Here is a 21,557-nt window from a genome sequence, read left to right on the forward strand (position 1 = left end):
TGGTTTCTGATTTTCTGACCTGCCAGATTCCCGACCATCACCGAGACCGTGACTTTCTCTGTTTGTTTGAACCTGGGCGCACTTCATATACTCCTCTCTGCTCTGCCTTTCTAGGCTCTGCCCTCCATGGAGGCTGACCCCCCCCCTCCATACAGGCCTGTGGGGAGGTAGGCTGAGCCTCGGGGCCCAGCCACCTGGCTGAACCCAAGCAGCTCATCACCCACAGCCGTCCAGACGCAGCTCAGAGCTGAGCTCCACACCCAGGCTGTGAGTGGGGCCTGGACCAGGAACCTATAGATATTGCAGCCTCTTGAGGCCAAGTTACTGGGGGGGAAGAGCTACTTCCTACATATGAGCCTGCCCCTTTGCCTCTGGACTCAGAAGTCAGCCCCCTGCCTTAGTTTCCTCCACTGAGGGCAGTTCTTAAGGTCCCAGAGAAGAAACTGGGGGTGCTTTATGAGTCAGCATCTCCGGGAGCTAAGCCAACTTCCGGGCCAGGTCAGCACTCATCTGAGTCTCTCTGCTTTAGACTTCTCTGTGGTAGGGTTTGCAAAGAATGTTTTTTAGCAACAAAACCTTTTCTTTAAACCACATCTTGGGAGGCTCAATACATAAAACAGACGGAAGAAGAGGTCCTACCCAGATTGGGCGTGGAGGCCCAGAGCCCCGGCTGCTTGGGCCCTTCCTGCAGGCCTCCTGAAATTTCAGAGGCACTGAGTGTGGTTTGCAAATATCTGGCCTTGGGGGGAGTAATTAGGTGATGAGGAGGGTGTTGGAGCCCGCAGAGACTTATCCAGCAGGAACAGCATTCCTTTCCCCAGGAAAAGGCGCGGAGTCAGCCGCACTGGATTTGGCTGCCTAGCTGGGGCACTGGCTGGAATGCAGTAGCCTGGACTCCAGCCCTGCCTGCGGGCCTAGCTCCGTGCTGAGGTTGGGAGCCACCCCGGGCAGCCCCTCCTGGGGTCTAGAGGATTTCCCTGCAAAATTGTCCAGATGCCCAGAAGAGCCTCAAACGAAGTCCACTGCCAGAGGCCACCACTGGTCTCCTGACGGCTGGCCACGTTCCCACCATTTCTAGAGGTGCCCACAGCTGACCTGCAGAGCACTGACTGTCTGCGTTTCTGGGGTCCCCCCACCCCCCGCGAGCCACCAGATGTCCGCCTCAGGACACGGTCAGATCCACCACACCTCCTGCGGTCTCTGGCTGCTGTCGCCAGGAGTGGATAGAGTGGCAGCGTGGAAAGGGTCAGGATCCAAGCTGGGAGTAGGGTAGACCTGAGTTTGAATCCAGTTCTGTCACTAACTGGTCTCGAGCAAGTTGCATAATCTCTGCAAACTGCCCTTTGCTCGCCTGAAAAAGGATCTAGAAATAGCGACCTCGCGGGGAGCTGAGGATTTTCCACTAATGGTGAGTGTGCAAGCCCGTACCACGTACCACGGCGTCAGTGACAGGGAGGATGGGTTGGCCCATGGGCCTCCTCCACTGGGATGGCCCCAGGGAAGCCGACTCACATTCCTCCTGAGAAGAGCACTGAGCCGAGCCTGCTGTCCAGAGTTCCCTTTTCCAACGTCTAGGAATAGAGCCACAACCTTTATAAAAAATTGTTTTAGGGGCACCTGGGTGGCTCAGTCGTTGGGCGTCTGCTCTGCGGGAGGCCTGCTTCTCCCTCTCCCACTCCCCCTGCTTGTGTTCCTGCTCTCGCTATCTCTCTGTCAAATAAATACATAAAATCTTTTAAAAAAAAAATTGTTTTAAACATTTAAAACCTAACCTATCTAGAGATCAATCAATAATTCCGCCTTCAAAGAAAGTAATGTTTTAAAAGCTCATCACTAATGGATGTCGCCTGCAATTCACTAACAATGAGCTAGTTACTGAAGGACCACATCGGCCGGCCCTTCTGTCCTTGGGCCTCTCCATCCAGCCTGACTCAGAAAGCTCTTTCGGTGTGCTCCCACTTCGCTAAGAAAACTTGAAGGAATCTTTGGTGTTCAGGCCCCACCTTGCTCCTTCTTATTTCGTTTCTTTCTCCTCTTCCCTCCTTCAGTCATGCTGACCTCCCTGGCATCACTCTCAATCTCATCTTGAAGCTTTTTATCCTTTTTTTACTTCTTTAATAATATGCACATTTATTGAGCACTCCCTGTATGCCAGGCACCGTTCTAAGACTCTACCTGCGTTATCTTACTCGAGGCCACACCGTGACGGATTAAATGAGCTGTGTATCATGACTCTCGCCACTGAAAACATTGGAATGACGGGGCCACGGGGGTTCCGTGGCTTGCCCAAGAGCCTCCAGCTCATCTGTGGGGAAGCAACCCTTCAAACCCAGCTGGTCTGAACTCCAGAGCCCATGCTATTGCTCTTCTCTGCCCCGCCTTTCCACGCGGCCTCCCTGAACGTATCTCTTCTAAAACACTGTCCCGGAACACCTCTGCTCTCCAAGCTCAGGGCTCTGGAAAACGGAGAAAAACCACAGAGCAGAAAAGCAGAAAAGGCAAACATCACAGACACCGTGGACTCTACTCATGGGAGGAGCGCTCGTTTGGGGATCCTACTCCTCTTGGCAAATAATTCTAACAAGCTTTGTTATCTAGTTTCCCAACTCAGACAATATTAGTCTCAGAAATTAGGTAGTGGGGAAAGGAATGCCCACAGCACGCAGGAGTAAGCAACGCATGTTAGAAAACAATGAAAATAACCCTCAAGAATCCTGGAACCCCGGTGTTCCCCGAGGGGTTCTCAATAACCAAGGTTTGATTGTAAAAACAAACAAACAAACAAACGAAAACCCAGTGGGCTGGACAACTAACAAACACCACCATCGGATAGAATTTTCATTTATAAAAGTGGAAAGGCAGCTTTGTGGCTGGTCCCGCTCTGTGTGCACATGGCCACAGAGCAGGTCGGCCTTTGTGTGGACCACTGAGCGATAGGAAGAGCTGCCAAAATTCCTGGTCATCCACCCGGTGGGCCCTGCTAGCTGATTTGCATCTGTCATTTACTCTTGACAACAGCTTTACAAAAGGTAGGGACTCACACACTCTTTTTTTTTTTAATTTAGATGCCTAAATGAAGCCCAGAGAGGTTGAGTAACTTGCCCAGGGTCACACAGCTGAGTCCCAGCGGACTCCAGAGCCCTCACTCTTCCCCGCTTGGTTGTGCTGCCTCTTAATCACAAACTACAGCCAGGCTGCCTGGCCCAAGCGCAGGACACCGCTGACAAGGGGGCAGGGAGGCCACGCGAATAGACCTAAGCCCACCCAACACCAAGTATGAGAACAGCCCAGAGCCAGTCTCCCGCTAAAGCCGGGCCTGAGGCTTCCAATCGGCCAGTGTCAGGACTGTGATTATGACTGAGGACAGAAATGTGCGCCTCCTCATGCTGTCACCGAGACCAAGAAGACTCCCCTAGAGTTGAATTAGACGCATGGTTTCCAGTTGGCCCACCCTGAGTGACATGTGCAGTAGCTTTGGATTCAGGAGCACCTGGATTGATAGCCCGCCCCCGCCGGTCGCGCTATGACCTTGAAGACTTCCTTAACCCCCCTGAGTCCGTTTCCTCACCTGCAAAGTGAGGTGCTCAACAGTACCTGCCTCCTAGACTGTTGATGAGAAAGTGAATGCGAAATGCAAAACTCCCGTGGTGGAGAGGGCCCTCTCTGCAGGTGGGTTCCTTTCTCCTTGCCTTTGAAAGGAATCCCGAGAAAGCAGCCCCACCTGCCCTCCAGGCTCTGGGCTCTTAAAAGGCCATCACAAACTGGTATTCCGATATGTGCCAAAGAGGCAGAAAATGAAAATGTTTGCAGCCGGTCCCCTGGGAAAGTAACCACGATAGCACTGACCTTTTTAAAGGCTTTGCAGGGGCCTCGAGTCAGGGGGCCAGTGGCGGGACGGGTACTGCGTCTCATGACTTCTGTCGGTTTCCCTTCTCGGTAGACGGAGGAAAAGAAAACACCGATTCCGCCACAGAGCTGCCTCCTAGACTTCTGGGAAGGTTAGGGTGCAGTGAGACAGGTCCTGCACCACCACCCCTGCGCCCCCTCCCCCCCACTTCGCCGTAGCCCTCAGGTATCCCCGCGGTGCCCCCGCCTCCCACTAGGGGGCAGCATCTTCACCCATGCGCACCGGGCCCAGAGGCCTACCCGCCCCTCCCAGAGGGGACTCTGCCCTAGAGTCACCAGCCCGGCAGAGCGGGGAGCCTTCTCTACCCTCAGGAAGCATTAGTGACAGTGCCAACTGACGACTGGGTTTGGGGACAAGAACTAGATTAAGCAGAAGCAGGGGGCTCCTCCAGGAAATGGTCACAGAGAGGGCAGGTGACCCTTCTCTTGCTACGCAAACCTCATCAACCAAACACAAGGACATCTCTGTGGGATGAAAGAGAGAAGAGAGAAATGGAGCACGCTGCTTTATTTTGGCTTTTTCGTTGTCAAAGTGTTAGCAGTGTTTAAAAATCACATAATACTGAAAAACTCATAATGCAAAACCAGCAGCTGCCTTCGGCACTCCTCCCCCTCGGCGCCCCCACCAAGTCCCCCCTCCGCCCCACCCCCACTCAGGGTCAATAACTCATCTTTGTTAACTGATTCTACTGGAATTAAGCACCATATGGTATTCTTTTTTTTTTTTTAAAGATTTTATTTATTTATTCGAGAGAGAGAGAATGAGAGAGAGCACATGAGAGGGGGGAGGGTCAGAGGGAGAAGCAGACTCCCTGCAGAGCAGGGAGCCCCATGCGGACTCGATCCAGGGATTCCAGGATCATGACCTGAGCCGAAGGCAGTCGCTTAACCAACTGAGCCACCCAGGTGCCCATGGTATTTTTATTTGATATTTGTTTTAAGATTTTTTTTAAGATTTTATTTATTTATTTGACAGAGAGAGAGACACAGTCAGAGAGGGAACACAAGCAGGGGGAGTGCGGGAGGGAGAAGCAGGCTCCCCACCGAGTAGGGAGCCTGGTGTGGGACTCCATCCCAGGACCCTGGGACCATGACCTGAGCCGAAGGCAGACGCTTAACAACTGAGCCACCCAGGTGCCCCTAAGATTTTATTTTTAATCTTTATACCCAATGTGGGGCTGAGACTCACAACCCCAAGACCAAGAGTCACATGCTCTACCTACTGAGCCAGCCAGGTGCCCCTCTTATTTGATATTCTTATATTAATTCTTGAGTCATCACTTGTAGACATTATCAGTTGATTTTCAATGACAGCAGATGAGGATTTTGTCCTCTTAAACCCACCCCCTTTTCCTGCCTCCAGTCTTCCCAGTATTATAGGTACACCATGGTTTTGGTTAATTCAATAATCAAAGTTTAACAGTATGATTATGTAAATTTTGTTTATTTCCAACACCACATATTTTACTGTATTTACATTTCCTGCAGTTTTCATTTTTCCTGCAATGAGAAATGTTCTTGTTTTCCCACTTTAAAGAGGGTTTCTCAATTAGAAATTAAACTTCTCTGTATCTCTTCCTCTCAATTTCTGTCATGGTTCCCTTGTTGGGAACAATTCTGTATGTGATAAATATTTACTGAGCATCTACTTTGCATCTTGGTGCTAGGGGTTAAGAGATTTACAAAGAAACATGATCCTTGGCCTTTTTGCAGCCTGAAATTCAGTCGAGAGATGAGAGAGGTACATAGAAAAAGACAGAGAGCATGAAGCGAAAATTCAAGCATCGTCCTGCCTGCTCTGCGATGGGTGGAATTAATGGTGTCCACACTCCACTCTGGAGTCAGAGGCCAGAGTCACAGGGAAAGTTTTCTTCTCTCACAAGGAAGGCCTGAACTGGGCTTTGAAATCCGATTGTAAACAGAGAAGAGAACGTTCCAAGTGAGGAAATCAGTGAAGGGTTGACCTGCGGACCAGAGACACATGAAGCATCTTAACAGACCCCGGTCTTAATTTCCTCGTCATTAAGGGGCAGGAAGAAGTTAATTACTGGTATTTGGTTGTGGAGGAGAAAAACCCCTCTTCTTAGGAAACGGACACTGAAGTATTTAGGGGAAAAGGCTAACACGTACGTGTCTTACCCTCAAATGGCTCAGGGGAAAAAAAATGTAGACAATGTATGGGCATTCCTTATGTAATTATCACTTTGGAACTCTTTGCAACTTTGGAATTATTTGGAGTGTTTTAAATTTTTAAAAATTTTTAAAGATTTAAGGCAAGCTATAAAGATACCCTGGAAAACTCTAACCTGAGGAAATGATCACATTTATATAAGGTGAATGATTTAAGCAGATTCTTTGTTCCATTTGTAGTTTAAAAAAAAGGAATTAACCTAAATATTCAATAAAAGGAAAATGGCCAAATTCTGTGGCACATTATGCTTCTATTAACATGATTTTTTTCCAACAAATTTAAGTCAAATAAGAAAATGATCAGGGTATGATGTAAATGGGGAGGGGAGCAGAATATAAAACAGCATACGATGTAAATCCAATTATGTATCTATATAGACATAAATTGAAAATATATCGAAGTAATAACAGTAGCAGGATTAAGGGTAATTTCACCTTAAATTTTTCTGTATCTTGACGTTTTCCATAATGAGCATGCATTAATTTTCTAATTTTAAAAATTAACATAATTTTCTAAAAAGCTAAAAAAAAAATGAGATTTGGGGATAAGCCCAGAGTTATTTTATGCTTTTTTAAAAGAATTTATTCGAGAGAGAGAGAGCCCAAGCTGGGGGAGAGGCAGAGGGAGAGGGAGAAGCAGACTGCCCCACTGAGCAGGGAGCCTGCCACCCAGGCGGATCCCAGGACCCTGAGATCATGACCTGAGCCGAAGGCAGAGGCTTAAGCAACTAAGCCACCCAGGCGCCCCCAGAGTTATTTTTTTTTTTTTAAAGATTTTATTTATTTGACAGAGAGAGACAGCGAGAGAGGGAACACAAGCAGGGGGAGAGGGAGAGGGAGAAGCAGGCTTCCCGCTGAGCAGGGAGCCCGATGCGGGGCTCGATCCCAGGACCCTGGGATCATGACCTGAGCCGAAGGCAGACGCTTAAGGACTGAGCCACCCAGGCGCCCGCCCCCAGAGTTATTTTAATAATTTTTAAGGATTAAGATAAAATTATATATTTATTCTTTGAAATGATATCGTAATTAAATACAGGGTGCTTTAATATTTTTTTAAATAAATAATAAATAAATAAATAAATAAATAAATAAATAAATAAATAAATAAATAAATAAAATCCTTTTTTAAGCATGGAGAAGAATATCTACCCTATTGGGTTACTGGCCAGATTAAATGAAATCATCTCTGTAAAGTGCTTAGATCAGTGGCTGCCCAAGGTAGTAGGAACGTATATATATATTATATATGTGCGTGTGTATTATATCTATAAATACACCATGTCAAGCAGTCGGCTACGTCAACAGCCCGCACCTCCCCGCTTCCCGCTCGCCAGGCCCTGTTGAGCAGGCGTTGCGCGGGGCGCATGCGCTGGGCCGCGGCGGGGGAGGGGCTGACCCGCTGCCTTCCCGCAGGTGGCCGCCGAGTACTTCAAGAACACCACGCTGCTGCTGGTGGGCGTCATCTGCGTGGCGGCTGCCGTGGAGAAGTGGAACCTGCATAAGCGCATTGCTCTGCGCATGGTCATGATGGCCGGAGCCAAGCCGGGCATGTAAGTAGCCCTTGAGGTGCCCAGCCACCGTGCGGCCCCCAGCTGCCAGGGGGCCACCTGGACAGGGGTCCTGGGCCCCCGCGTGAACGTCCGGGTCAGGGTGTTTTTCTACTAATGGGGGTGGAACGACATCAGGCCTGCTGGGCTCCCTCCGGCGAGAGGGCCCTCGATCGTGGAAGAGAGATGTGCGTGTGTGACGGTGTCCTTTATTTTCACAGTCTCAATAATTTATCGGAGCCACATAGACTTCGCGGGCAGCAGGTTACAAAATACAAGGGGCCCACTGAGTAAAACGAGAAGGACCAACGTAAATTGTTTCTCAACCTTTTTTCCAGTGTAACAGGGAACGGGCTGGACAGGGAAATGGGTGTCTTCTCCTTTGCCATTTAAGGAGACGTGGAGGTTTCCTCCCATCCACCCTGAGTTTTTGTTGTCCCTGGTTCAGACTGCAGCTCAGACATGTTACCCCTGACCTGGCGTCGGAGATGCCCTCCAGGCCCTCAGCCGCGTCCCGGTCTCTGTCTGCTGGGGGGAAGGCCAGGGGAGACATTCCCAACCTTGGGGAATGTGCAGGAAAGTCGGGAAGGAGTTTTGTGTTAACCTCACCTCTGCTGCATCGAATAACCCTACCCTTCTCTTTCCTTCGGAATATAGGTCTCACCTCCTTCTATTTACAGCTTTCTTGTGACATTTTATGTAAGCGGCCCTCACTCCTTTGAGAGTCCAATGGCTTATAAATAAATAATATGGTATCAGTTTTCAACATTAGTCATTTAGATGAATACACAGCTTAGGCCTCAAAGGAGATTCCCGTCTCCCACTTAACTATAGCTTAATTTGGTGTCATTTGCCCCCTCGCTAATAGCCTTGTACCCCACACTCAGCCTCCTAGGCACACAATGGCATCTACACATCATGCTGGGACTCCGCAGCTCTTTAAAACTTCTGTGTATTCAACTCAAACTCAAGAATGCTGCTCCCATTGCATTTCCACTCTTCTTCATTTACCTCCCCCCCCCCCCCAGCATGTTTCCACCGCCTGCGGGGCTCTCTGTCTGCTGTTGGTGGGGGTCCCGGGCAGGCAAACTCCTGTTGCTCTCAGCCTAAACAGAAAAACTCCACCAGGACTTCGGCCTGCCCAACCTAATCCACACGACAGGTGTCCCCACATTGCGCGACATCAGGGATCCCACCTCAAGTAAGAAACGTGGGTAGTCTTTATGTTGGCTTTGTCTTAGGAAGCGAGAACCACGTCTGTTCCGACACACATTGTATGTTTCCAAAGTCAAAGGGAAATAACTTGAGGGTTATTTTTGTGAGTGCTTTCCTCCGAGGGCTGACTTTTCAAGATACCAGCTGAAGAAGTGCGCGCAGTGACATGGGACACTTGTGTGGCCGGGTGGGGCGGGGGGAGCTATCCTTTCAGCACGTGGGCAGCTGGGCAAGTGGTGGGCAGAACCGTGAACTCCATACGTTAGTCTCTGGTCACTAGTAACTACGGTGACGTAGCTGCAGAGCAAAGACTGTAACGGTCCCCGAAGAACTGCTGTTTGCAGGGCAGAAAAAAAAATTCCTTTATGCACCAAAAGCACACCTCATTACCGAGCGAATGTCTGCAGAGCCGAGCAATGAGTAAAAGTCCAGGCCGGGCGACCCTACTACCAAAGCTCGTCTTTGCTTAAGGAAGGGCTTTTTGCTCACTGAGGCCATCAGCCCAGGAAGTGTGATTTATTCATTCAGCAAATATGAATTTAGTGTTTACTCGGTGCCAAGCCCTGGGACTCCAGAGCTGAATGCATGACATAAAACCCTGACCTTCTGGATACATGCCAGCGCCTCCCCCTCCCCCCGGCCCCTTCTCTAGGCCAGCTCCGTCGGGTTCGTAGGAGGCCCCAAAGGAGCCCCGCGAGGGCAGCGGGGGGCCACCCCAGGGAGTGGCCATGCTGTGGACACCGCACCCGCCCGCCCTGCCTTCCAGGCTCCTGCTCTGCTTCATGTGCTGCACCACGCTGCTGTCCATGTGGCTCTCCAACACGTCCACCACCGCCATGGTGATGCCCATCGTGGAGGCCGTGCTGCAGGAGCTGGTCAGTGCCGAGGACGAGCAGCTCGTGGCTGGCAGCTCCAGCGCCGAAGAGGCCGAGCCCATCAGTACTGTTTGCTGGAGTTCACCTCCCCTTCGCCCCCGGGCCCTCCTCTTGGGACACCGCCCAGCTCAGGGCCGCCCCCAGAGCCCTCACCTGTGCCCCTCCCCTCCCCTCAATCCCAGGCCAGCCCTCGGAACCTGAAGCTCCCTTGTGACCCCACGTTCCTGGCTCTTCCTTCCTCCCCTGCTCACAGCAGCCACCTCTGCTCCTTTCCCCCAAACACTCGAGGGTTCTGGCAACACCCTGGGCCTGCCTGTGTCCGCAAGCCCCGCCATGCTTTCAGAGCGGAGGGAAGGGCAGTGGTCACGCCTGCCTCCAGCAGGATCTGCCCTCGTTTTCCCCGTTCAGCCCCAGCCCTGAGCCCCTGCCCTGCACGGTCAGCTCCAGCCTCCACATCTCATGTCTACTTTCCTTTGCTCCTGTAGGTCTTGATGTAAACAACAGCCAACCCTCTCTGGAACTCATCTTTGTCAATGAAGAGTGAGTATGACTGCCCTCCTCCCAGACGGAGCCTTGCCAGGTCTATTCCAGAGGTCAGGAAAGTGGGTACCTGAACAGCTCTTTTAGATGTATGGGCCCAGCTCACGTCCCGCCACACCACCACCTCCCTCTGCCCTAATTTCCTCTCCGTACCTGGGAACCACCTGCCAAGAGCCTGAGGGCAACTCCCTCAACCACAGGGAGTGGCAGCCATGAGGGAAGAGACAGAAAGACTGACTGAATCTGATTGTCCACACATCTACCAAGTAGAACTGAAGTAGAAGAATACTACATTTAGTTAATGGAAAAACATAATAAATGTCAGTGGAGATTCTCAGAGAATCACAGAGTATCTTCTAGATACTAGATATGGTCTTACTAGATTTGGCCTTGTCAGATATGACAAGGAAAGATGAAGTGATAGGCAGTGGATTTGAGGACAGTTGATGAGAGAGTCGCATGAGGGCGGGGAGAAGCTAAAAAAGGAGAAATACGCCCCCAAGCATTCATGTGAGACAGATCCATTAATAGCTCATTTCTTCCAGAAATTCTATATCAAAATGTGGTCTTCAAGGGATACTGTGATGAATGTTGCCTTTAAAGGTTGGATGTGCAGCAGAGCTGAGTTTTGCAGTTTGGTGTCTTCTTGGGCAACGAGAGCTGCCCTGAGTGCAACCAGCACGTGTGAGGGGAGAACATAGAAAGGTGGGGACAAGCTTTGCTCTCCCCCGCACTGCTGCCTTCAGTCACAGCTGTCCGATTCCCTTCCATGGCCCTGGACAAGATCTCAGGCAAACTTCACTGCTCTCTGGTTCTTTAAGGTGTTAGAACAGAATGAGCTCCTTTGCAGGTAGTCAGCAGTCTGGTCCAGACTCCGAAACTTCCGTCTCTCAGCCACAGTGCCTCCTGCCTCCTGTCCCCCGGGCCTGCAGGGTCAGAGGTCAGAGCGCGTGGGGACAGACTCCTCTTTCACCCTTCCTCCTCCCAGCCTCAGGGCTCCCACCCCTCCCTCTGCTGCCTCTGACCCCTCCAGGCGTCCTCCCCTCTCTGAGACTCCCTCGCTCTCCCACTTGCCAGGGGCCCACATTCAGCATCTCTGGAGTGTCCCCTTGAGGCGCCCTCTGCAGAGCGCCAGGCCTGATGGCGGTGGTGAGGAGCTCCCGGGTGACCACTCACCCCCACCCCTCAGTTCTGTGCTCTGCTGCCTCACTCCCCCAGAGCGTCTTCGTTCTGGGGGTTGCCTTGGCCTCTTGGGTAGGGTCTCTTCAAACGGCTCTGGCCCTGCCACCTTCCATGTACATCACCCGCCACAAGACTCCACATTATGCCCTGCCTTTGTTCTTCTCCAGACCTATATATATGTCCCCAAACTCTGAAGCAGAAGCTCAAGTTGTCCCTCGAACTCCCTCAGCAGAGTGCTGGTGGGAGCCTGGCCATTTGCCGGGGGAGGATGGCACTCTTCTGGGGTGGCCGGCACCTCCCATGCTGTCTGAGGGGCTCCGGGCCTGCCCTTCTCACCCGATTTGGGAAGGAGGGAGGGGAAACATCATACCACTCTACTCCTTCCAGGCTAACGACCCTCTCCAAACGCTTCCCTCCGAACCCCCATCAACCCCTTACCCTCCCCTGGGGTAGCCTGGACATGGCTATCGGCCATGGGACCCCAGGCCTGCACACGTGTCCAACACCTGTCTTTACAGTGAGCTCATGGCACCCACTGTCCTCAGAACTAAGACAAATCGAAGCATGCATTTAGCACTGAGCGTAGCCAGTAAGCTACAGTTCAGTTCCCACCTTCCCCTCACCCCCATCCTCTTGCTCTCATCTGCCTTTCTCCATGTGCAGCCCAGACTCTCCCTACTCCTGCAACCTCAGAGAAGCATTTCACAAGGTTCTCCTTCTAGACAGTGACCTTCACCGAGTCAGCCGGTGAGAATGTGGTCAGGGCTCCTCTCTGGGCCCACTGTCTACTCTGTACGTGCAGGTAGGAATACCGGCGCCATCCATCTGTTACGAGGATAACAATGTTGTGAGGACTAAAGTCCATATTTAAGTGCTTGGCCCCTAAAAAGCACTCCATGTTAGTTATTAGGAGTGTCAGCACTGCTTCTAAGGAAATGCTGTGTCCCCACAAATCCTGACAGCATCTCTGGAAGGCCGGGAAGCCTCGGGTGAGATTAGTCGTCTTTGTAGCCTAGGAAACTGGACCCTAGAGGGGTCACTTACACCAAACACCAATGGGGGGGTGGGGCATTCCCATCTCATGAAGTCGGATCCACTGTTGTTTTCTCATGTCCTTTGCTTTGTTCCAGCACATCGACTGCAGACTTCACCTCTCTGATGCAGAACAAGGTAAGGCCTTGGGTTTTTTCTGTGCTTTAAGATCACTTGGAAGTCCCTCAAGATAACTCAGGGACAGAGACGTCCTAGAGCCCAGTGGCAGCCACTGATGTGAAAACACAGAGGTGCTTACACGAGCCCGGACGTGAGAAGGGTTGCACGGGCTCCGGGCGAGGGCCTGCATCTCTGAACCCTGGCCCTGAGAGGGCTTAGCCTCATAAAGTACAGGCTAGCCTTTCCCGTGGAAGCCCAATACTCAGCCATCCAGATTTCCAAGAGTCACAGATTCACCCTCAGGATTCCTTGCACTGGGGATTGCATACAAAAACTATATTATAAAAAGGGTCACATTTAAAGATTTATTTATTTATTTATTTTAGAGAAAGAGAGCACGCACTTGTGTGGGTGGGGGGAGGAGCAGAGGGAGAGAATCTTCAAGCAGACTCCCCGCTGAGTGCAGAGCCTGATGTGGGGATCGATCCCACGATCCATGAGATCATGACCTGAGCTGAAACCAAGAGTCGATGCTTAACTGACCGTGCCACCCACGTGCCCCAAAAGGGTCACATTTATAGAGGAAAGCAGAGTTTATGGCCTCACCTCTTCCCCCAGAACTGGTTTCACATCTCCTTATATCAGCCCAAATTTTGATCACCAAACTGTGGACTTTGTTGTGGTGAGGTTTTGTTTTGTTTTGTTTTGTTTTTTCATTTTCTTTGTGTTAAAGAAAAATGAAGGATTCTTCATTAGCTAATGAAATTCCAGAAAGTCAAGCTGTCCTACAAGGACAGAGCCATGTTCTGCCAAGTTTCAAAAGTCTCTGCAAATGGGCTGCTTTGCACCCGCTGGATGGGACTCTGTGTCTTGGAGGCACAGTGGGGTGTTTCCCCACTGCATGCTCTCCCTGGCTTCTGGTCTCCGATGGCCACAGTGCTGAGGCGTGGGATGCGTGGGGCGATTATGCAGCCCCTCTTGAGGCCTGCCACATCCTCTTCCTGACAGTGGGACGGTCTTTGTCCCCACAGAACGTGAATGGTGTGCCCAGAATCACCAACCCGGTCAAAGCAGCAAATCCCCAGGGCAAGAAGGAGCACCGGTCCCAGGTAATGGAACTCACCCCCTGACCCTGTTTCCTACATGAAATGCCTTGAGCTTCCCAAGGGGCACCGGTCTTGAAGTTAGGAGGGCATCAGGCTAGTGTGCCGTCACCAGGCAGTCCATCCACAGACAAGTCTGACCTGCGTATGCCACGGGGATAAAACATCTAACTCACTGTTGATTTTGGCAAGTCATTCTACCATCTGAGCCCCTGTTTTTTTCTTCAGCTATAAAAGCTGGATCAGAGGTGTTCAAATTTTTTCCTCAAAGCTGCTTCGGGGACAATGCAAGTGTTGTATTTGAGTATTCTGAGACTGTAAGCAAATGGCTTTTCTTGTGTGAATGAGTATTTTTCCTGCTTGCTGTACCACTGAAACAAAATAGACCTTGAAGTTGGCCTAAAATTGCGGCTATCAGTTATAGCCCTTGATTTCAAATTTTTGTGTCCATCCAAATAATCTCAAATATTTAACATTCATCATCAGCATAAATAAATGCCACCATTTCTGAAACACTGATTGTATACCAAGCACAGTGTGCTGAGCATTTTCTCCCTAGTCTTGGCTCAGGGAGGTAGCAGTCTTGAACTCTATTTCCGCAGATGAGGCAAAGAGATGACATCATGTGGCCCAAGGCCTGAGAGCCAGTAAGCAGGGAGAGGAGCATCTTGATTCAAATCCAAGTCTCCCTGGCCACACGTATCTACTTTCAGTTATAAAACAGACGCATGCTGATTAAATGCTACGTTATGTTTTAAATATTGGAGGTCCATGAAAATTTTCGTTAGAAGAAAGGATCGTGGAAAACCACTGGACCAGAGAATCTATGAGGTCCCTTACAGCTCTGATAATGAATCTCTCAGGAAGGCTTGCAAGGGTCCAGACTGCCTTGGGCCCTCCTACGAGGTGGGGCACTATGTAAACTTTGAGAGGGAGGCAAGGTAGCCTCTTCCCCGTGGGTTTCCCAGGATCTGGCCTGCTGATGTTTGCCCCAGGTGGCTCCTGGTCTCATAAAGACTCAGTGGGGGGAGAATAGGCCTAGAGGGGCAGAGGGTACTTGCTGCTGCTGCTTTTCTTTTTTAAGATTTATTTATTTATTTGAGAGAGAGAGCGCGCGCAGTGGGGGGAGTAGGGGGAGGCAAAGGGAGAGGGAGAGTCTTAATCAGGCTCCACGCTGAGCTGGGAGCCTGACACAGGGCTTGATCCCATGACCCTGAGATCACGACCTGATCCACCACAAGAGTCAGACACTTAACTGACTGAGCCACGCAGGTGCCCCACTTGCTTCTTTATCTACACTGGAGGCCAGGGGTCAGCAACCTCTGACCCTGAAAGGCCACCATCTGGGCCAAGCAGGGCCTAAGAGGAGCACCGAAGGCTAGCCTTATATGCAAGGGGAGGGGGAGAGTGGGGAGGCAAAACCAAGAGGCAAGAGGCAGAAAAGAGTGAGGAGAGAATCCCACCCTGGATTCCCTCTGCAACCCAAGGCTTCTTTCTCAGTCACCTCCCGGTCAGGACTGTCACTCCAGTTCCAGAGAGAACCACCACCTTCCATGTGTCATTCACATGCAAAGCGGAGAGCAACCAGTTTTGCTAGAGTTCAAGTGAAACAGAACATGCTGTGACTAACAACAAAAGTAATAACAGCTTACCATTCGTTAAATGCCAGGAAGTGTTGTTCTAAGTGCTTTACATATATTACTTCAATGACTCTTCACAGCAATCTGGTGGAGAAAATGGGACTTCCTTCATTTTGCAGAAGAATATGCAGCTCAGAGGGGCTGCCCAAGTTGCTGAATGGTAGAACGAGGACTGGGATTTATCTTTCTGACACCCAAGCATAAAACCTTTCCGCGGCACCATGGTGCCCCTGCCCATGCTTTGTGTGCTGGACAGCCCACACTGGCTTGGAAAGATGCACTGGTTTTTCTCTGATAGGAAAAGCCGCTAGTCCTGATCCCTGGCCCCAGGAACCAGGAGCTCAACAGAAAGTACAAGTCCCAGCATGACCAGATGATCTGCAAGTGCCTCTCTCTGAGCATATCTTACGCCGCTACCATTGGGGGCCTGACCACCATCATTGGCACGTCCACCAGCTTGATTTTCTTAGAACACTTCAACAAGTAAGTAACTCACCTGGTCGACAGATACCCACTAACCATGCACTCCGTGTCAGGAGCAGAACTAGGTGCTAAGGATAGGGCAGAAAAAGAAACTAGAGCAGTTTCCATACGAAGAGGGAAAAGAGACGATGGAGCATGACAGTTCAGTGTGACTGGAGAAGGGTGGGGTTCTGCTGGGAGAGCCCACAGGGGCTGCCCAGTCACGGGGAGGACATGCCTCCCCAAGGACACAGCTAGGGAACAAGACCGGAAGCACAGCGGGCATACACTGGATGAAGGGAGGTTTTCCAGACCAAGACAACAGTGAGTGGGAGGACTCAGAGGCGAGAGAGCAGAGCACATAAGAGAGAATGGTAGAGGGCAAAGGGAGGCCAGGGAGGTGGACATGCAGATCACAAAGGGCTTCTTGAGGCCCAGGAAGGACCTTGGACTTCATCCGAAATGCCATGAGAAGCCTTTGAAGAATTTTAGGGAGGGAGTGAGGTGATCAGATTTATAGTCTTGAAAAACTGATTCTGGACTGAAAAAATGGAAAAGAGAAGGTATGCCTATTTTCAGCAGGAGGGCAACTTTGGACACCACTGCAGATGCCCAGGAGAGAGCTGGTGGTGGCCTGCTGACCCAGGCAGTAGTGAGGAGAAATGGTCAGATCTGAGAGATAGGCAGAGGTAGGCTTGACCAGCCTTGGCAGGATTAGAAAAGGCCTGATAGAGGGAAAGGCCAAGTCTGATTGTCAGACTCACGGCCTCCGCAGCTGGGGGAACAGAGTTGCCCTTGACCTACAAGAGCAGAAAAATAAGGAAATGTTGACATGGAGGTTGAGATGGCCAGATGGATACACAGCTCTGAATCTCAAGAGAAATTTCTAGGCTAAAGGCATAGATTTAGAATCAGTGGCCTCCAGAGCTGTCTTCATGAGCACACAACCTGTGTGATCACACCAGACCATCATGCTCAGAAGGGCCCCACACTTAGCTTGAGGTTCTGCCCTCACCATCTGAAAATTCTTAATCATTTTTTAACAAGCGGCCCGACATTTGCATTTTGTACTGGGGCGCACAAATTAGATGTTAGTGGGTCCTGGTGGGATGCATATGGAAATTGAAGCCAGGAGAGTGAAGAAGATCGATCACTCAGGGAGAACATATAGAGTAAGAAGAGCAGGGGCCATAAATATTAAGCTCAAATATTTAAAGTAGACTGTAAATGAGAGAACAATAGGTATCACACAGGGAAGAGAAAAATCTGGTGTCATTCTATCCAAGAGAAGAAAGTGTTCAAGGAGGATGGAGTGGGCCATATTGTTTAAAGTGGCTGAATAACTAAGCAAAAGAAGGACAAAAATGTGTCCATTCGATTCAGTGACGTGGAGGTTACTGGTGACCTAGGCAAGAGCAATTTGGTGAGCTCCCTGGATCTCCACTGGTCTGAAAGTGCCACCATGCTGTTTTTCTTGGCACTGGTGAACAGACCACCCCCAGAGTTCATTCTGGCTGTGTTTCAAAAATCTACAGATTAGTTGTTACACTTTCTAAAGTGCTATAGATGGGAATAGGCCCTCCTCTGTATCCACAAAAGTCTATTTAATCTATTCTAAAAACCCATTCCCTTTCCTGGGTCAAGGAACAGGGCCTAGATTTCTATGTACAGGGAAGAGATGATGCAACAGACTTTATGCCTGTTAGCCCCTACAGGCCAGAGTGAGTCACTCAATAACTTATACCCCCTGGTATCCTTCTAGCTCCGAAAGCCCTTCTTTCCACCACCACCCCCCACTCTCAGTGACCCACTCTGGCCCTTAGGGGAGGCACAAGCTGTCACAATTTCCCAAGAAGCACATGGATGGTAAAGGTAAGTCCCTGACCAGGCCACAGTGCAAAAAAGCAGATGTCTCTGTGATGAGAGAGAAGATGAAGCACTCTTACATCCTGTGTTTCCACTGCATCCTCTCTGGGGGCGGGGTGGGGGGGATTCTGCTCTTGGTCTTTCTCTTTTTCCATGCAGTGCCTAGTGTGAAAAGAGGGGCAGTCTCTTCCCACCTTAAAGGTGGGAGAAGAGCCCAAGAGGAAAGGAACACAGGTGTTGTCTAGGTTAAAGTCATGGCTCGCATGTGGCCCATCCCGGCTCCCCAGGAAATAACATCTGGGCTGGGGGGGCACAGCTCTTCCTGATGAGTGAAGAGTCCTCCGGGTAACCTCCCTGAGACCCTAGGGCAGCAGTGGATGTTGATGAAGGATTTGGAGATTCCAAGTCATGGTTCTCCTAGGGGCACAGTTAATACCTGGAAACTTCATGATGTTCTAGAGTCCAAACTTGTCCGGAATCGGTGCCTTGCATCCCTCAAAGCTCACATTCCTTCAGGAACTTTATAAACCAAGTATACCAGACTGCCCTTTCCATTCTCTGTTATCCTGAAAACCAGATGAGTAAACTTATAAGAATCTCTACATAAATTAAGATCAAAACAGCTCCCGACTGGTTCTCCTGAGTGCAAAGTATGCATACTTCAGTGATATCAAATGTGGTTGGTTAGGTGCCCTTTTTAGCTTACTTCATAATGCTTGGCTGGGCCCTGTGCAGTTGCAACTGTCAAATACGTGAGTTCTAGATAATGTGTTACCACGTCACCCGTAGCTCTGATGTATGTCTTCTTAGGAGCATTTAGCTTATCACCCCCAGAAACCACATGGGAATCCATCCTTTTCTTATCACTGACCTGGTTCTTTCCCTTCCAGCCAGTACCCCGCTGCAGAGGTGGTCAACTTCGGCACCTGGTTCCTCTTCAGCTTCCCCATCTCCCTCATCATGCTGGTGGTCAGCTGGTTCTGGATGCACTGGCTGTTCCTTGGCTGCAAGTGAGTGCCAGGGCCCTGCCGGCGAGGTACCGAGGCTCTCCTGTCCATCCAGAGTCATGGCGGGAGCCCTGGGGAGCACCACCCAAGGGGGAGCTGCTGAGTAACCACAGAGGATGTGCGAGGAGAAGACACTGGACTAGACAGGGAGTCAGGCATCCCCTGTTCTAGACACTAAACATACATGGCCTCGGCACTTCACTATGAGCTCTGCAATGGAATGTTCTTAATTCCAACTCACTGGTTAAAGGAACCGTCAGATTTATAAAAAGTCTGAATGGGAGGGTGGTTAATGTAGTTTCATTTCTCTCAAAGCATACAGAGTAATTTGAACTAACTTTTAAAGAAATGTGACTCCAAGTAGAAGTTTCCTTAGGCTTAATTTTATAGACATGAGCGATTCATACATAGTAGTTGCATGAAATATTCACGTACCTCTCAAAGTCATAAGTTAGATATTCTTCTTGCAATATTATTCCTGATATTAATCTGCCTAGCAAGCCTTTCTTCATAACTATATTTCAATCAGCCTCAAACACATAACGGGAAGATATATATGATGTTTTGCTATTGGTCCATGGGACCCAAGACTCCCATTGCTCAGGGAATGTTCTCTGAGCGGCTTTTTTTTTTTTTTTAATAACTCAGAGGTTACTATCAAATCAATGATAGCTGTATATTTCTATACCTCCAGTATGTAGAAAATACCCCACATAAATACACTCGCACAAGTCTGTAAGACATGATACTTCACGTCAATACACCAGAGATGTACCCAAATGGATATACCCGGAAGCCTAGGGGAGAGGCTGAGGGCAGGCTGTGTAACCTGGCAGATAAAAGTCGTAGGAGAGCTGGGGTTGGAGAGAAGAGGGGACAAGTGACCACAGCAAGCCAGCAGTTTAGCATTTGCTAATCCTTGACTCCTGTGGGCCTCAGAAGCATGTTTCCTTTATTCTTCTCGTTCTTCCTTCTCAGTTTTAGAGAAACCTGCTCTCTGAGCAAGAAGAAGAAGACCAAAAGGGAAGAGGTGTCAGAGAAGAGAATCCAAGAGGAATATGAAAAGCTGGGAGCCATTAGGTAAAAATCAGCCATTCACCCTCTCTCCTTCTCCAGGAGAGAAAACATGGCAGGTGAAGTGAGCCCACAAGCAGCCTTGTTCAACAACCACAGCCCCTTGAGCTGGGGAATTTTCCACAACTATGAATCCAGGCCTTTAGAGATGCTACTGAATGCCCGAGTCGAGCGGGCCCAGATTCCAGGTGGCCACCCTTCCCCTTTGCCGTTTTCCAAGTCCAAGGTAGAGCCGCGGTGTGGGGTGGATGGCACAGACGGGGCCTCCAGATGGACAGAAGAGAGAGACAGCACAGCCACCCTCTTGGGACAGGCCCAGTTCCCCACACTGCTCTGACTGGGCCACCGCCAGTCCTATGGCCACTCCTGGGGAGCTGGGGGCATCAGGCATTCTCAAATACAGGCTTGAAGACAGAGGGCCCGAGGACTCGCCACCCCCATCAGCCATTATCAGCTTTCCCCAGTGACCCCATGCCCTAGTTGGTGCCATTTTTCTCATTTTAGGGCAACAGGCAGGTACAGCTTTGGGCAAAAGGATCCTGGTATAAGCAGTATTTTAAAATGTTTTAATTTATAAAAGGAATACCCGTTCACTGTAGAACATTTAGAAAATACAGGAAAATATAAAGAAAAAAACTAAAATTGACTTCTATTTATTCAGTGTTAACTGTTAACAACTGTTACCATAATGTACTCTTCCTTCCATCCTTCTTTTTGGTGCAAAATTGTATGTATTTTTGCTAAAATTCAGTCCAACTGAACACAGTTTTAGATCTTGTCCTTTTTTCACTTAGCTTTAGACTGTCATTATATTCCCAGGCCATTAGCTCTGCAGTGCAAACATGATTGTTAGGTGCGTCTCATTCGAACCTGAAGTTATACCAAAATATATTTGATGTCATGGAATATCACTGAATGTGTAGATTGTTTCCACTTTGAATGTTCAGTTTTTAGATAGATAACATATCACTGTGCATTTCTGGTTATTTCCTTACATGAAGGGAAGGACTGAATTTAAGGCTCCTGACATACATCATCAAATTCCCTCCGAAAAGGACCCCGCTCCTCCCGCCGCCCCCCCTCCAGCATTCTTCTTGGAGGCCGCTCTGCATTGTATAAACATATGCTGCCGTACCACCTCACCCCTTCCCACCTAGCTTCTCCAGGAGACGTGGGTGACGTCCCGTTTTCTGGCAGCTTCTCAGTCCTCTTCCCACTTCTCCTCAGTGGCTCGGAGTGGTGGGGCAGCCACTGTCTTGTCCCCGGGATGGGGGCTCTGAAGCGCACCCCACGCGAAGGGAAAGAGCGAAGAGAAACCTCCCAGCTCCTGGAGCGGCTTTTCCTGTTGTATCTTACAGCTACCCTGAAATGGTAACTGGATTTTTCTTCATCCTGATGACCGTGCTGTGGTTTACCCGGGAGCCTGGCTTTGTTCCTGGCTGGGATTCTTTCTTTGAAAAGTAAGTGGTACTGTCTCCTCCTTAAGAGTAAGCCCCTGACGCAGACCCTTCAGACAGTTCCCACCAGCGTCCCTCCTCGACTCCTCGTAGGGGCAGCCGTGAGCCCAGAAAGCACTCCGTCCCCCTGGAAGTGCCCCCTTCTCAAGGAAACCCATGCGGAGTCAGGAAGAAAATACAGTGTGTGGCGTCGGGTCTGGGGTTGGCATCTGGTGCTGCCCCGGACCAGCCTTGTGACCTTGGTCTTGTACTTAAGCTCTTGAAACCTCAGCTGTCTCGCAGGTGGCTCTGAGGCTGAGGCGTAGAGATCAAATGCCCCTGTGAGAGCCTGAGGGGGTGGC

The 21,557-nt window shown here is 50.0% G+C and overlaps 1 protein-coding gene across 1 annotated transcript in view; it reads left to right on the forward strand.

The window, feature by feature from the left end:
* SLC13A4 (solute carrier family 13 member 4) overlaps positions 1-21,557 on the forward strand; it is a 42,333-nt gene that overhangs the window by 11,672 nt on the left and 9,104 nt on the right. The window contains exons 3-11 of the mRNA XM_032401505.1: positions 7,510-7,646; positions 9,625-9,797; positions 10,219-10,273; positions 12,586-12,625; positions 13,639-13,716; positions 15,649-15,833; positions 18,569-18,688; positions 19,664-19,765; positions 21,118-21,219. Of these exons, the coding sequence (XP_032257396.1) occupies positions 7,510-7,646; positions 9,625-9,797; positions 10,219-10,273; positions 12,586-12,625; positions 13,639-13,716; positions 15,649-15,833; positions 18,569-18,688; positions 19,664-19,765; positions 21,118-21,219 (992 nt within the window). The remainder of the gene's footprint in view (positions 1-7,509; positions 7,647-9,624; positions 9,798-10,218; positions 10,274-12,585; positions 12,626-13,638; positions 13,717-15,648; positions 15,834-18,568; positions 18,689-19,663; positions 19,766-21,117; positions 21,220-21,557) is intronic.

This window comes from Phoca vitulina, unplaced genomic scaffold, assembly GCF_004348235.1.
Source record: "Phoca vitulina isolate PV1807 unplaced genomic scaffold, GSC_HSeal_1.0 scaffold4, whole genome shotgun sequence".
Classification (NCBI taxonomy): domain Eukaryota; kingdom Metazoa; phylum Chordata; class Mammalia; order Carnivora; family Phocidae; genus Phoca; species Phoca vitulina.